This window comes from Fukomys damarensis, unplaced genomic scaffold (assembly GCF_012274545.1).
Source record: "Fukomys damarensis isolate Sample0158 unplaced genomic scaffold, DMR_v1.0_HiC HiC_scaffold_23, whole genome shotgun sequence".
Classification (NCBI taxonomy): domain Eukaryota; kingdom Metazoa; phylum Chordata; class Mammalia; order Rodentia; family Bathyergidae; genus Fukomys; species Fukomys damarensis.
This window is the reverse complement of record NW_022900935.1, coordinates 14514776-14529928: the sequence shown is the minus strand read 5'-3', so window position 1 is coordinate 14529928 and position 15153 is coordinate 14514776. Positions and strand designations below refer to the sequence as shown.

The 15153-nt window shown below is 42.1% G+C and overlaps 1 protein-coding gene across 4 annotated transcripts in view; it reads right to left on the bottom strand.

Annotated features, from left to right (window-relative positions):
- Phc2 (polyhomeotic homolog 2) overlaps nucleotides 1-15153 on the bottom strand; it is a 100699-nt gene that overhangs the window by 45610 nt on the left and 39936 nt on the right. For 3 of the 4 annotated variants that reach the window (XM_010645209.3, XM_033767666.1, XM_010645211.3), the window contains 2 exons: nucleotides 3249-3476; nucleotides 534-692 (listed from right to left, as the gene is read on the bottom strand). In XM_010645209.3, the coding sequence (XP_010643511.1) occupies nucleotides 534-692; nucleotides 3249-3422 (333 nt within the window). In that variant the 5' untranslated portion in view covers nucleotides 3423-3476. Of the gene's footprint in view, nucleotides 1-533; nucleotides 693-3248; nucleotides 3477-3759; nucleotides 3875-15153 lie in introns of those variants that run through there. The other variant, XM_010645210.3, reaches the window with a different exon arrangement.

Sequence of the window (15153 nt, the reverse complement as noted above, 5' to 3'; positions counted from 1 at the left end):
CTTGGCCATAGCTTATCACAGCTTAGATAGTTAAAGTTTCTTTGCGTATCTGGGTTCCTGTTTACTGCTGTCTCCTCACCCTAAAACTCCAAAAGGACAGGGTTCACAGTTTATCCATGACATGAGCGTTATATGCAGTAGGTGCATAAAACATTTTGTCAAATGACAAGTACATGAATGAATGTGTTCTTCTCAGTCACTGGGAGGAGAGAGAGCAATGTCAGACAGACTAGCTCTTGCAAGCACATTTGTAGAGTTGTGGTTCTTCCCTGGCAGTGTGGTGGTGTGGACAGAAAGGGGCTCTCTCAGCACCTCTTCCCTGGTCTGCCCAGGGCAGAATTTCAGCCATTCCACTCACAAGTTCTGTTCCTCATTTACCAATAGGACATGATGGCGACAGCGCCTGCTTTGTGAGGGTTTTCTGAGCATTGTAAGAGGGTACAGGGGTTGCACAGGGCATACCTGCCTCCTTTCCCTGTCATTCACAACCTCAACCCAAAGGAGCTTTGGCACTTATGCCCTGTGATTCTCACCTGCTGTACGGCTGCCAGGCTCTGGAGCTGGGCACTGCTGAGCTGCTGCTGCTGCAGGGCTGCTGTCTGCAGCATGAGGTGCTGCTGCTGAGCGGCATACATCTGCTGCAGGTACTGAGCTGCCGTGCTGGGCTGCCGGTGCAGGGCCTGCTGGATTACCTGGGAGGGCGGCAGGGGAGCTGGAGCCATCACCTGCCATACCACAGGCCCTTCTGCAGTCATGCCTTGTTACCTCAGTCTTCCTGACTGCTCAGAGAGGTAGTGCAGACCTCTTGGAGTGGGAGTAGGGGGCAGGGAAACAGCCCTTCGCAGAACTTTAGAACTGTTTTGTTTTTGTGCCTGTCCTGGGCTCCTCCCTTTCAGGCCTGTTTCAAAGTCTGCCATCACAAGGAGACAAAGCACACACCACTACTCTCAATTACACTTGGGGAGATAGAGCCTCCCACGCCAGCCTGGCAGGCACTCCGCTCCCCCACACTATGCAGCCTCAGATGACGGTGATGCTTAATAAGGCAGAGCACCAAAATGGGCTGGGAAGAAAAGCCAAGCAAGATGGGCCTGTTCCAGATTCTTCAGCAGCGGCCAAAATCAGACTCCTGCCAAGGCAACTAACAGCCCCAAGAAAGCAGGGCTTCAAGTCTGATCTGCTTCTGCTCCCCAGATTCTGCCCCAGCTCCCAGAAAGTCCTCCTAGTCCCTGAGAAGGTCGTTTTAGCCTAGCAGAGCAGGCCTGTGTCACAGGGATTACATGTTTCACTTTGATTCTCTCTCGCCTTTTCCGTCCTTTGCTCCCTCATTTTAGCTACTGCCTCCCATTCTCTGGCCTTACTGCCTATTCCATCCTTCTTGATGGTGAGCCCCAGTCTCTAGGAAGTGATAAAAGACTATTCTTTGGTTCTCCAACACCCTTAGGAACAAAGAAAAGTAAATGCCTTTCTGCAGTCCTAAGACTCTGTCTTTTTCTCAGGAGGATCAGAGACATTTCTTTTCCTTTTTGCCCCAGTCCACTCATCCATCCCTTGCACTGGCCTGGCCAGGAGTTGGTCTACCTCCTGCTCTTTGTTTTCTGCAATCTCTGACCCAGGACTGCTCCTGATGCTTGTCCTTGTCCCTCTGTTCAGGATCTTTCTAGCCTAGTGTGATTCCTTGTCTGTTCCAGCACAAAAGCTCACACTCAGATTTGGGGTTCTGTAAAAACAGACTGAGATCACAGATCCTCCAAGGGATCCGGTATGTCCCCAGACACTTCCCATATCCCCAGCACTTGTGCATACTTCCTTAATTCCTCTCTCCTTCAGGGTACTTTCATCTCTGGGATCCTATCTATATGAACTCAATTCTCTTTTTATCCCTTGCTGTCCCTGGAATTATTTCCTCTTACTACCTAGGCTTTTCTGTCTTTCTTGGACTTCTAAAAATGACCTCCCAAGAGATCCAGCAGCAGTGGCTGGTTCTGCGATTCCTCCTTACAGAGGGTGTCACTGATCAGAGTCAGGAGCAGCCCCCAGGGGTTCTGCCTAGGTGCAGAATGCAACATTGGCTTACTTCACTTGTCAGAGGAACCTGGTACCCTTTTGCCTAGATTTCTGAGTGTGGGAGGAGGCAGGCAGAGTCTAATGCCAGATCCTGGAAACCCAAGCTACAATAGCCAGGGGAAGAGGCTGCATCTAGTCAGGAGTGGGAGCAAGAAACATGGTTTGAAGTGTGTGGCAGAGATAACTGGGAGAGGGGACAGTCCAGAGCATATGATAGTCTCCTCTTTAATCAGATTTCTCAGGCTGCTCACTGTCTTCTGCGGCTTCTCCCGGATTCCCTATCTGGGCCTAGAGCCAAGGCAGGATGAGGTCATTCTTCTAATATATCCAAATTGTAACAAAGTTACTTAGAGTAAATATTTCTCAGCTGCAGTTTCTCTTTTCTGCCTGTATTATTCAGGAACTGAAAACAGATATTGTTGTGATTAAGAACACAGGCATGGGGGAGAGATAGCTTCAATTTTTTTGTCCAGTGGCTTTGGATAAGTTATTACTTTTCCTGAGCCTCCTCCATTTAATCCATTATAGAAATGTACCTAATAGTAGCTATTTTCATAGCCAGGAAGAAGATAAATAAGCAAAATTTTAGTACAGTACTGAGCAGATAGCAGACAGCAATGCAAGGTCATATTAGCATTTTGAAACAGTGAATAGTCACCTGAGAGCTGGCCCTATGAATGGTCTTTGCAAACTCTAGGAAGTCAAGGAAAAACCTGAAACTCAAACTCAAAGACAAAGGACTGTTGGGGGAGTCTTTTTTGGTCTTCCGTCTTTGAGAAACTTAGATATGTTTCTCATAGAGCACTTGTTTAGATAATGGGTTTGGGTTATATTTGAGCAGCCTCCATTTTTGATATTTATCCTTTTTTTCTTGTCTGCCCTTTATACCTTCACACACCTAGTTTCCCAAAACAGCACTCAAGGACCTACACCATCAAGTAAGAAAGGGCTTTTTTGTTTTCCTGATTTGCTAAGTACGCTCCCTTTTCCAAACTTCTTTGATTTGGCCCACCTTGAAATACTTCCCTTCCTCTATGCACACATATATATCCATGAACTTGTTCCTTTTTGCTCACTATGGAGCCCTCCAGGTTATTTCTACAAGATCCCACCCATACCTTCTCCTGGCAAGCCCTGTAGTGAATGAAGGAATAAAATCCCTGCACAAATTAGAACCTTACCTGCACAGTCTGCCGATCAGGAATTCCACTGTACACAGAAATCTGGGGCCCAGTGAGGCGGCCATTGCCACCACTGCTGCTATTGCTGCAGCCACTGCTGCTGTTGGCCCCACTGGTGCTGCTCGTGGCACTGGCACTGCTGGATGTGTGTGGGACTGGCAGCTCATTCTCCATGGCCTACAGGGTGGCACAGTCAGGGTGCTCAGATGGTAGAACAACAGGCAGATGCTAGGAGGGAAGAGGCAGGAGTGAGATGTTTAGCAAATGCTTATATTAGAGAATGCACATGGTGTTGGGCCTCTTTACTTAGGTGTTCTACACTGTGAATTCAACCACCATTGGATGGAAAATATTTGGGGAAAAAAATCTGTGTGGAACTTGTATAGACTTTTTTTCTTGCCATTGTTCTCTAAATAATATAACAACTATTTGTATAGAATTTAATTGTAGTAGGTAGTATAAATAATCTAGAGAACATATAAGTATATGAGAGCATGTGCAAATACTACACCATTTTATGTGAGGAAATTGAGCATCTTCAGATTTTGGTATCTGCCAGGAATGCTGGAGCCAGTCCTCTGTGGACAAGGGAGGACTGTATGGGCATCAGTTGCTCAGCTGCCCCAGCATGGGGCTACCTGTGAACTGAAGTTTGAAGACACAGTTACCACCAGAAGGACAGGGACAGACTTGGTTCATTAGGTGGGGTGTGAAATCAAGTCTGCCTTATTCTAAAGCCTGTAACCTGTTCCTTCTGTCAGCAGAGGTAAAACTAGCAAAGGAGCCATATTTCCTATACTTTTCTTCCGGGTAGTGATCGTAGGGATCGTCATCCTGTCAAGCTCTTCCTCTGTAAGGATGAGGAAATGAACATCAGAGAACTTATTGTTGGTCCATATACCAGATGGTGACAAAAGTAGAACTGAAAATCTAGAAACTGGGCCTGTCAGTACACATCTATAACCCTAGTACTCTGGGAGGTTGAGGCAGGTTCAAGTCCAGCCTGGGCCAGACTCAACTCAGAAGCAAAATAAAAAATTAAAAAGTTTAAAGGGCTAGGAATCTACAACGGCTCTGTCCTAGTACATGCTTTTGGTAGCTATAGCTGAGTTCCAATGGTACTCTCTGCCTTCTCTTACTCTCCAGACTGTTCTCTCTCTTTGGCTCTCTCCCAATCACTCATGAACAGGACAGAGTGGGGGGAAGGAGGGACTGAGTCTGACTAGAGGATCAGGGGATTAATCATTTTAAAATGTGCAGTTCAGAAATATTTACTACACTCACAATATTGGGCAACTATTACCACTACCTATTTTCAGAACTTCTTCACCACCCGAAACAGAAATTCTACAACTATTAAGCAATAACCCCCAATGCTCCCGTTTTTCTACACAGCTTTCCTGGTAGCCTCTAATCTACTTTCTGTCCTTATGAGTTTGCCTATTGTAGATATCTCATATAAGCAGAACCATACAATAACTGTTCTTCTGTGTCTGGTTTATTTCACTCAGCATGTTTTCAAGGTTCATTCATGTTGTAGCCTGTATCAAAATTTCCTTCCTTCTTATGGTTGAATAATATTCCAGTGCTTATATACATACACCACATTTCTGCCTTTTGACTATGGATATTATGAAAAAGACTGCAATGAACACTGGCATATAAGGATCTTGTTTGAATCTTTGCTTTCAATTCTTCGGATATGTGGGTAAAAGTGAAATTCCTAGATCATATGACAGTTCTGTTGGGGCATGTGACAACCCAGTTGTACTTACATCATTTGTGAAATTACCACTGTGCATTCCTGGTCCCACTCGTTGAACTGCTAAGTGCATATGCTAAGTCTCTCAGGTCTGACCTTGCCTGCCTTCCTCACCTCATTTTCCACCACTTTTCCACACTATACTCCCACTGGGATCAGATTTTTCTTAATGGCCTGAAGCCTTGCTACTTGCCACCTTGGTTTGGTTGCTGTGAGTTACTCATGCCGTTCCCTTTCCCTGAAATGCCTCCCTTCCATTTAACCAACTCCTTACCTCTTCAGCACAACCTGAGCCTCCCATGTGAAACACACTGAATGCAGCCTCTTCAACCTCTTTTCCTACTTCCTTCAAATTCAGCCTGAATTTCTCCTTTAAGCCATCCAGCTAGAGGGCTGCTCTCACAGCTCTTGGTACTTGTCTCTGTCCTAGCATGCACAATGTAGTGCTGCAAGGAAGTGATCTGCTTAGAGGATTCGTTTTCTCCTCTGGATTCTGCACTCCTGGAGGGGTCACGTCCTATTTTTCCATGAATACCTGGTACTTCATGCCATACATGCTTGTTGAACAACATTTCTAGAAATGTACCACACTCCATTATACTGCTCATCATAAAGTGTAGTTTAATTTCCACCTCATCTTCAGAATTCAGCTAGTTTAAAACAAACTATCTGTAATTTAGTTTCCATATCTTTCATTAATGGTGTCTTTATTGTCAACAGCGATTATTTACTGAATACCTACTACTTGTCAAGCACTATAGTAGATGCTTTATATATACATGTGACCTCTCCTATGGCGTAGTTATTAATATTTCAATAAGATACTTATTTAACTAATTTATTCAAACCCCGAAGCTTCAGCCATAATTTCACCTTGAGCCACTACTTCAATAACATTGAACAGTCCACATCAGACACACTGGAGTTATAGAACTGAAAAAATCTGAGATCATGGAATTTAATCCTTTACTTATTAATGTCTATCAAACATTTTATACTAACAAACAAATCTCTCTATATTATATACAAAAAGATTCTACGCATGGGCCAGGGATTTGGCTCAGAGGTTCTGCCACCTTCCTCGCAAGTGCAAGGGCTGGAGTTTGATCCCTGGTACCAAAAAAAAAAAAAAAAAATTCTATGCACGTATACCCATCAACCAGTTTAAGAACTTGAACATTACTATAATCTCCCCCACTTTTCTGTGCAAAAAGGTAGGCCCAATTTTTGGAGGAGTGACTTATCAGTGTGACCTGGCTCCTCTGACCCTCCTCCAGTGTGATGGAAGGCACCCTGAAAGCCTAGTGGACTTATGGTGGTGGGGACTTACTCAACCAGAGGTCCTATGGAAAGTCCCTAAGGAGAAAGCAAAGCAAAAGTCCTGCCATATGTTATATTTTCACTGATCTCTTAGTTGCAGGGAACTTGAGTTTAGAACAATTAATCAGGAAGTATGGGTTATTACAGCAGTTTTTTTAGTTTTTCTTCTATAGTTCCACTCTTTACAGAAAAGCTCTGTATTTCCCCATTCTCATCTGCCCCTACTTCAAGGCTCTGAGGCTAAGGGAAGAGGAGGCATCCTGGAGTTTCAGTGGGGGTCACTGAAGAGTCTGTAAACTATCATTATACCCTGCCCTCTAGTATCCCACACTAAAACCTAAATCCTAAAACTTTCAGTGTCTGTGCTTCGAGGATGTTAGCCATTCCTATTGTTTTCTTTTAATTTCCACTCTCATTCCTCTCTTCTCTTCATAACTGCCTTATTTCTCCCCCAAGGCCACCCATCTCTACGCACTCCCACTGTGAACCGCAGCCAAATCTCACTCATGGCTGACAGCCAGAACGGGAAGTCTGTTTTTCTGTGGGTTCCAACTCACTGTGTGGTTTTGTGTGAGCCCAAGCTCTGAAAGGCTATGATTCCTATTTCAGTCAGTTCTCCCCTCCCAACCACAAGGGATCACTTTGAATGATGTGCTGACTGTAACTGGCTTGGATAGTGATCTTATTACAGGTCTCTGTCGCCCACAGGGCCTGAGACCAGCAGCTGGAGAAATGCTGATGGTTCTGCCTTCCAGGAGCCGCCAAGTCTAGGAAACACTAGGCCTTTGTCCCCAGGGTCAGGGAAATCCATTTGCTGTGGATTACAGCTGTGACAGTGTTCCAGGGGAGCAAAGGGAAAAGATACTGAAAACAGAGCTCTCCAAAGCTAGTCTAATACCCTGGGGTATGGCAGGTGAGGGTTTTCTAATGGAATCAGAGCATGACAGGAAATGAGAGGTCTAGTTAGTTCCATAATGGCTGCTGCTGGTATTATGCCTGTACAGCATATGTGTGGAGGGTCTGAAAAGGCAGGATGATGAAGTTTCTCTTTGGTTGCCCCTCTCTCTGAGATATAAGGTGGTAAGAAAAGAGGTCTCAACTCCCTAGACTTAGGAGACCTAGGGGAGACATTCTCACACCTCCACATTGCTGCATGAACCTAATAAGTAGCTTGATTTGTTCGGGTGACACTGTGCCTCTGGCAGGAGTCTGACACAACTGACATACTGGAAGCAGTCCAAATGGACGCAATCCAAACCTCAAGACCTGCTCTCCCTTTTCCTAGACCTCTGCATGTTGCCACCTTTAGTCTCTCTAGAAACTGAAGTAAATAAAATGAAGGCCAACAAAAAAGTGAAGGACATGAAGTTAAAGCCAATCATGTAGTCCTAGCAATCAAAATAGAATGATAACACTGAAAAACATAAGCTAAACATATAAAACCTATTTCTGAAAGCTTACTATTTTCTTCATAAATTATAAACGGCAGATTATATCACATATTTATATTACAAAGTGGTACAGATTAGTAGAAAAGTATGAAGAAGAAAAAGAAGGATTTGATCTTTTTTGGAAGGGACATATAGTTTGAGGCATGTTCTGCACACGCCGAGTATTTGGGGACTTAGGAATGAAGTAAGTTTGTCTGTACTCAGCCACCTTTAGTCTCACTGCTTTGGAGGGCATCTGAATCTCCTTTGAGCCCTTAACCCAATATAAGTGGTGTTCCTATTTAAAAGGTCATGTAAAGAGATAGGTCCACACAGGGATAAGACAGCCATGTGAAAATGGAGGCAGAGACCAGAGCCATGCTGCCACAAGCCAAGAATATTTGGTGTCATCAGAAGGTAGGAAGAGGCATGGAAGGATTTCCTGCTAACACCTGATTTCACACTTTTAGTCTTCAGCCATCCAATTTGTGGCACTTTGTTATGGCAATCCTAGAAAATACTAAATTAAATTTCCTAGTACTAATCCTGATCAGTCCCAAAAGGTCAAATAAAGCCAGTAAAAAAAAGTGTACAAAGACATTTTAAAAAAAGCCTTTTAATGTGACTGCTTTAGATGCTTTAAGGCAGGGGTCCTCAAAATGCAGTCCCTTGGCAACTCTTCAAATATACCACTTTGAGGCCCTACTTCAGACCTACCAAAGCAGAGATTCAAGGAAGGTACACAGGGACCTGTGACTTTACAAGCCCTCTGGGGGACTTTGATGTTCATATAATATGAAAGCTACTGCTCTAAGGAGTTCCATTATCAACCCTACATGATTTTAAAAGGCAGCTGTCTTATGACATACAAGGTGTGATAAAAATGTGTTGGAATGGGGCTGGGGATTTAGCTCAGCGGCACCATGCCTGCCTCACAAGTGCAAGGTCCTGAGTTCGATCCCAGGTACCAAAAAAAGGTGAATGTTTAAATTAAAAATTTATTATAGTAAAATACACATTGTCATTAATCCCTCTCAAATATTCCTCTTAGCCTCAAACAACTTATCCCATCATTCTTCATGCTTTTTGAAGCAGTTGTGGAGGTCTTTTTTGTGAGTGTCTTTGGTTATGCTCTCATGGCTGCCTAGATGTCCTGAATAAATTTGAAACATATAACTTTTATGGTCATTTTGACTTTGGGGAAGAGTCAGAAGTTGCATGGTGCTAGATCCAGTGAATGAGGTGGATGAGAACACACTGTAATATTTTTATAGGCCTACCTTTCTATTGGATGGTACTTGGCAACAGCATTCACCATATTTTTTTATCACACTGCATAAAAACACAAAAGAGGACATCCAGAACTGCTTCAGAAAGTGGCAAGAATGACAGAGTGTGTTTAAAGTGAGGGTGAGTATTTTGAGGGGAACTAATGGCAGTTTTTTTTTTGTACTGTAGATTGAACTTGGGACTTTGTGCTTGCAAGGCAGTTGACAGTACCACTGAGCTAAATCCCTGAAATACAGTTTTAAAAAATTTATGCACACGCCATCTTTTCAATCACCTCTTGGTCATTATGAAGTTCCTGAAAGAGGGGGGACTAAAAGGCAAAGAGCCAGTGGGATGGGGGAGAGTTACCAGACAATTTCTTCCCTGTTGAAGATCCTAAAATACCTGCCATGGAAAGGGAAGAATGCTGGCACTGCTCAGGCACAGATCTGCCAGCTTCTCTCCAGCCTGTCACCTAGTGTGTCCCACATGTAGCAGGTGCCAGAGTCAGGCAACAGGCTGTGTCTCATGCCTCTTCCCAGACTCTTCCTTCTGACCAGAATACTCCCTATGCTCCTCCTGTCCATCTCCCTGGCCAGAGCCTGGTAAACCTGTACCATTCAGCCATGATGTCTGCACCTCCTTGAGGCTTCCCTTGCATACCCCACCCTCTTCTGACTTATGATAGGAAAGTAGGTCATCTGATTTTGATCAGCAGTCAGGGAATCTTATTTTTAGATCCTTAATTCTAACAAGGTACCTAGTCAGCAGTGTGGATGCTTGTTAAGTGAGGGATAAATATAGCTAACACTCTGTGGGGAGATTTTACCTCTTGATGAACACTTCCACGTAAGACACTGAAGCACCTATGAAAAATGCGATGTTTTCTAGAAGGCACTTTTGGAACTCAGTAGCCACTAACACCTTTACTCAAATTTCTTGATTCATATTACTACTCTCAATAAACACCTTTACTCAAATTTCTTGATTCATATTACTACTCTCAATAAACATGGCCCAGCACATGTAAAGTTTGGTTTGAGAAAGTGGAAGGAAAGAGGTGCTTAGTAATGGATATGGGGACCAGGTGACTGCAAGAGGCAGATGCATGTGACCCTAGTCAAACCATTTTCCAGCTGGAAATGATACATCCACATAGGCTGAGATGATAATACCCTATCTTCCACAAATATTTCACAAAAAAATGAACCAACATAGACACAAGAAAGCATTTTGGAAACAAAAATTACAGATATGCAAAATGTCATGAGTTCAGAAAAAGGAAGAGAAATTAAGTAATATGAAAATGAATGAACATTGTTATGTCATGGTATATATGAATGCAATCCTGACAAAGTTATTTAACCTCTTTGTGTCTCATTTTCCTCTTCTGCAAAATGGACAGAATAGAACAGTAAATATAGATTTCACTAGTTTCTTAAGTAGGGGAAACAAAATACATTTAAAAGACAGGACACAGCTCAGGCACAGAATGATAGGTTAGAATAGAAGACTTTTTTCTCCCTAGGGAAAAACTATGATTTTCCGCAATAATCTCAAATTAGAAAAATATTTCTTGTTTCTAATGGTAGAATAAATTCTTTATGCTATAATCTCAGTTAATTCTTCTTTGTTTACTTTTACTAGAGCTATGCATTTTTGGGATTTGTAATAGAAGTTTCAGTAGCCAAGGCTACAGAAAAGGATACTGTAAAATCTCTCCATATTAAATCTGTCTCTGTCTCTGCCTGTTTCTCTCTCTCACACACATACCTCACACTCACATACTCCTACCATTTTTAGAGATTGCCATTTTCTATCATTCCAACTTAGCTTTGAACTGGCCTGAGATTGGGGCAACCAAAGGCAGGCCAGTCTTTTTTCTTGGCAAGCACAATTAAGCAGAACAGGGTCATGGCAGTAGTGGATTACCAGGCTTTCAGAATTACTGTTCGAGTGCTAGAAATTGATCTAGAAATTTTTGAGCAGTCCTCATTACTTACTCTTGATGTGGCTCAGGTTTCTCTATAGGTATTGTTTGACATTTTGTAGCATGAGGGGCTAGGATGTTTGCTGACTTTTATGAAGGGAAACTTTTTATCAAGAGTGTCTTGGTAAAAGAGGCACAATGTTAGGGTGCTCTGTTCTCCTGTGATTACTGGGATGATCCTCCCAGAGCTGCTTTTCAGAGTGTAGTCTTAGAGTTTCCTTTTACAACCCCTGTGAGGAAATTAAATGAGTGGGGCTTTAAACATGTTGACATAGTCAAGAGAGGTTGGCAGGGACAGCAGAGTGCCTCTTTCATGAAGACTTTTATTTGGTATATAAATGATCTTTTATCCATTAAGAGGCCAGCATCCTTGGGCCTGGTACTGATAAATAACAATACTTCTTGCCACTTACTCTTATTTGGTCAGGAGAGAAACTTTAATATGCATAATCTTGTTTATTCCTCACAACAATTCCTGATATAGGGATTATTTCATTTTTTTCTCACAAGAAAGGTGAGGTCCATAGAGGTCCTATAATTATCAGAAGCCAAGGAGTTACCAAATGGCTGGTGTAGGACTTGAAACCAGTCTCAACTCCACCCATAAGAGGCAGAATTCCTTGTACTTACACCAGTCTAGACCACTCTGACTTACACCAGTCTAGGCCAGTCACTTCTTATGAAGTTAATTGGGGTAACATAGCCTTCTATTTAATAGGCTGTCTAACAAGAGTCATCCTAAGTAGTTGGGTCAGTGAGAGCAAATCTGCCAGCCATATATAGCTCAGGAATCACACTTGGTGTAATAATTAGGACATGTAGGCCTTTCCTGTTCATAAGTATTTTCACATAAATTATCTACACATCTGGCTGGTCATATTATTACTCGTTACAAAAGCCACCTGCAATTGTGTAATTTAAAAGCAATACAGAACAAAAATGATGGCTCCATAGTGCTTTGGAGAGAAGGGCTAGAGGAAGCCTGCCTTTCCTGAATGTCCACCAAGAGCTGGGCACAGTTTCAGGCACAGCTTGATTTATAAGAGAAAGAGTTGTTTAGTCAGAGAAGCTGCTTTGATTCCTGCCTTGACCCTATTTGAGAGAACTTGGACAGGTTACTTAACCTCCACGGGCCTCAGTTTCCTCATCTGTAAAAGCATGCTAATTACATTGATTATTAAGAGTTACAATATTGGAAAAGCAAATAAGAAAATGCAAGCAAAACCCCTAGAACCATGTGCAGCACAGAACAGACATCCAGTTAAAGCTAACCTCCCTTTATCTGCTCCTCCTTTCTGGCATTGCTTTTAGAGCAGTAATTATAGAGGAAACAAGTTCTGAGAGGTAAAGTAGCAGCGATAAGATTATTAAGCAGTGCAACCCAAAACAGTGTACATCTAGAGTTTATGTCCAAATGGCAATGTGGGAGTACCTTGAATGTGAAGGGACTCAAATACATGAGCTTCTAATCCTTGAAAATGATCGAATATACTCTTAGTCCTAGCTTGGACATAAGCTTTCTACCATACTCCAAAAAGCTCCATTCTCAAAATCCTAGGAATTTTCTTCCTAAGAAAGAAAACAAGCAAAAACAAACTCACCTCCAGGTAAAACTGGAAATGATAACCAGAACAGACATAAGCCACAAGGTATGTGTGCGTATGCACGTTTCTGTGGGAGGGGCTCACACAGGTACACTCACACATATACATATGAGGGAGGGAGGGGAGTGAAAGACTAGAAGTTAGTGACTGCTAATTACTAGATTGCATTTCTCATAGTTCTTAAAGTTCTGCCCAGTAAAGGTGCTTTAGAAATTCAGAGAGTAAGTGAACATTTAATAAACATTCTTGTTAGGGCTATTTTTCATGCAATGATTGATTTATCAGCTCTGAAGGTGTTTGGATTAATATAAGACTACCATATATACACTGTAAACAAGTGTACAACTTGAAACAAGTGCACAATTTGAGCTTTCCTCTCTCTTCCCCTCCATCCTCTCTGGGACAGTTCTCTCTATAAGGCCCTCTCTTCTTTGCCTGAGCCCACCAGTTAGAGGGCTCAGCCATTCCTAAGGGTCTTTCTCCTGCTCTGCTTCTACCCTAGCAACTATGGCAGCTGTTTTATACCTCTGGGATCATAAAGCAATTCCAGAGTCCCCCAGGCCTAGCTCTGAGGCCTCCTCATCCTCATTTGTCCCAAGTAATAAACTTTACTTGCAATTAACATTCCTTTCTAGCATAAACATACACGAGCCCATGAGTCTGTGGTCAGCTATGATCTACTGTGACCACCAACCTTTTGATTCCTTTCATATTGGGAATATCCTATTTCATTTCATACCTGTAAGTATGGGTTTCTCTCTTAGCTTATCTATTGGCTTTTAGCTTCTTGCATTTATAATCCATTCTCTAATATTTGCAGGAGGAAACTACCTAAATAGGTAAATTTTCCTCAACACTCCATCCTTTCTAGTCAAGTATAACTCTATCCTACTCCTTTTCTCATAAGACTCAGGTAGCTAATTTTGATAATAAAAGCTGACAGAATGAGGATTCTGGGCACAAATTATAAGAGAAATTTCAGCTTAGTGGAAAAAAGTACTTACTAACAACTGGAGCTGTTAGGATGTGGAAGCAAGTTGCTGTCAGTGGAGCTGTCCAAACAGAACAGGCAGCCCTAATGCAGGTATTATTCACCTAACAGTACTGCTAGGATCTGTTTTAACATTGGCAGCACACTAGTCCATGAAAACCTTTCACTGGATATAGAAATACACTTGAAATTTTACAATTTTTGCTTATTTTTAAACTCTTTCATTTATGAACATTTAAAAAATGTTAGTCTTGTTTTTTAAACTGCAGGGCAGCTCCTGACTGTGTTTCATTTTTTCTCAGCATTTGTATGGAAAAGAGTATATTCCATTACTGTGAACTTCCCCCCCGCCACAGTATAGGGATTGAACCTATAGAGCATCAAGATATATCCCCAGACATTTTTCAAAACATTTATTTTGAAATAGTCTTGCTAAATTGCTGAGGCTCTCCTTGAAGTTTTGATCCTCTTGCCTTGGGCTCCTGAGTAGCCAGGATAACAGGTGTGCATCACCACAACTGGTTAGTATGAACTTCCTGATTCTCTTCATCTGATAGGAACAAAACTATTCTTCCTATCTAATGCAATGGGGAGCCACAAAGTGGCTAAACAAAAATTAAATTTTTTTTTATTTCCAGAACACCCATCCATACCCAACTAAGTCATTCAACCACCTTTCCATTATTTACTGAACAACTATTATGTGCTTCATACTGAATGGATATAAAAACAATTCAAATATCAACTTTGTTATTGAGGAAATTAACAGTGTAAAAGGAAAAATAAGAAAAGTACATAATAGGAGATAGCTTTTCTCTGAAAAGGGCCATATATAGTTTATATAATTTAGGCTTTGCAGACCACATAAGGCCTCTGTTGCATATTCATTTTTGATCCCCCACACCAGTTCTTAGCTTGAGAGCGTTACATAAAATGTTTGTAGGCAGGGTTTGGGCCCTAGACCCCAGTTTGCCCAGCCCTGAAATGTAAAGAGGTGATAATTTTCAGTTGAATCAGTTAAAGTTGCATTTGAGGTGGGTCTTTAGAGATGGGTTTGATTGGGACTTTAGATATATTGAAGGGGACTGGTAGAAGATCATTCTGATCATATATTGTCTCTATTTTCTAAGGACAGATTTTTTTTAGAGTGGTCAACATCATCTGAACATTTATTGAAAATGCAAAAACTTCAGGCCTCAAACTTTAGCATACATCAGAATTACCCGGAGGATTTGTTAAAAGATTGCTGAATCCCACCCCAGCTTCTTATGCTGCTAGTCCAGGGACCACACTTGGAACATACTTTCTCAGGAGAATGCTGGTGAAGCAGAGGTGGAACAGGACTGTTTTCTATTTTAATGTATGAGAAAGCTGGGAGGGAGAACTGAGAACCAAGAGTTAATGAAAGTTAGTTAGAAACAGAAGAGGCTATGCAGAGCACCAGGTTCATTGCATTTATACCTGTATTCAGAAAGGGCTTTGGGCCCTTATAAGTTACTGTCGACTTTTTTTTTCCTGCAGGGCAGGAGCTCTGAGTCT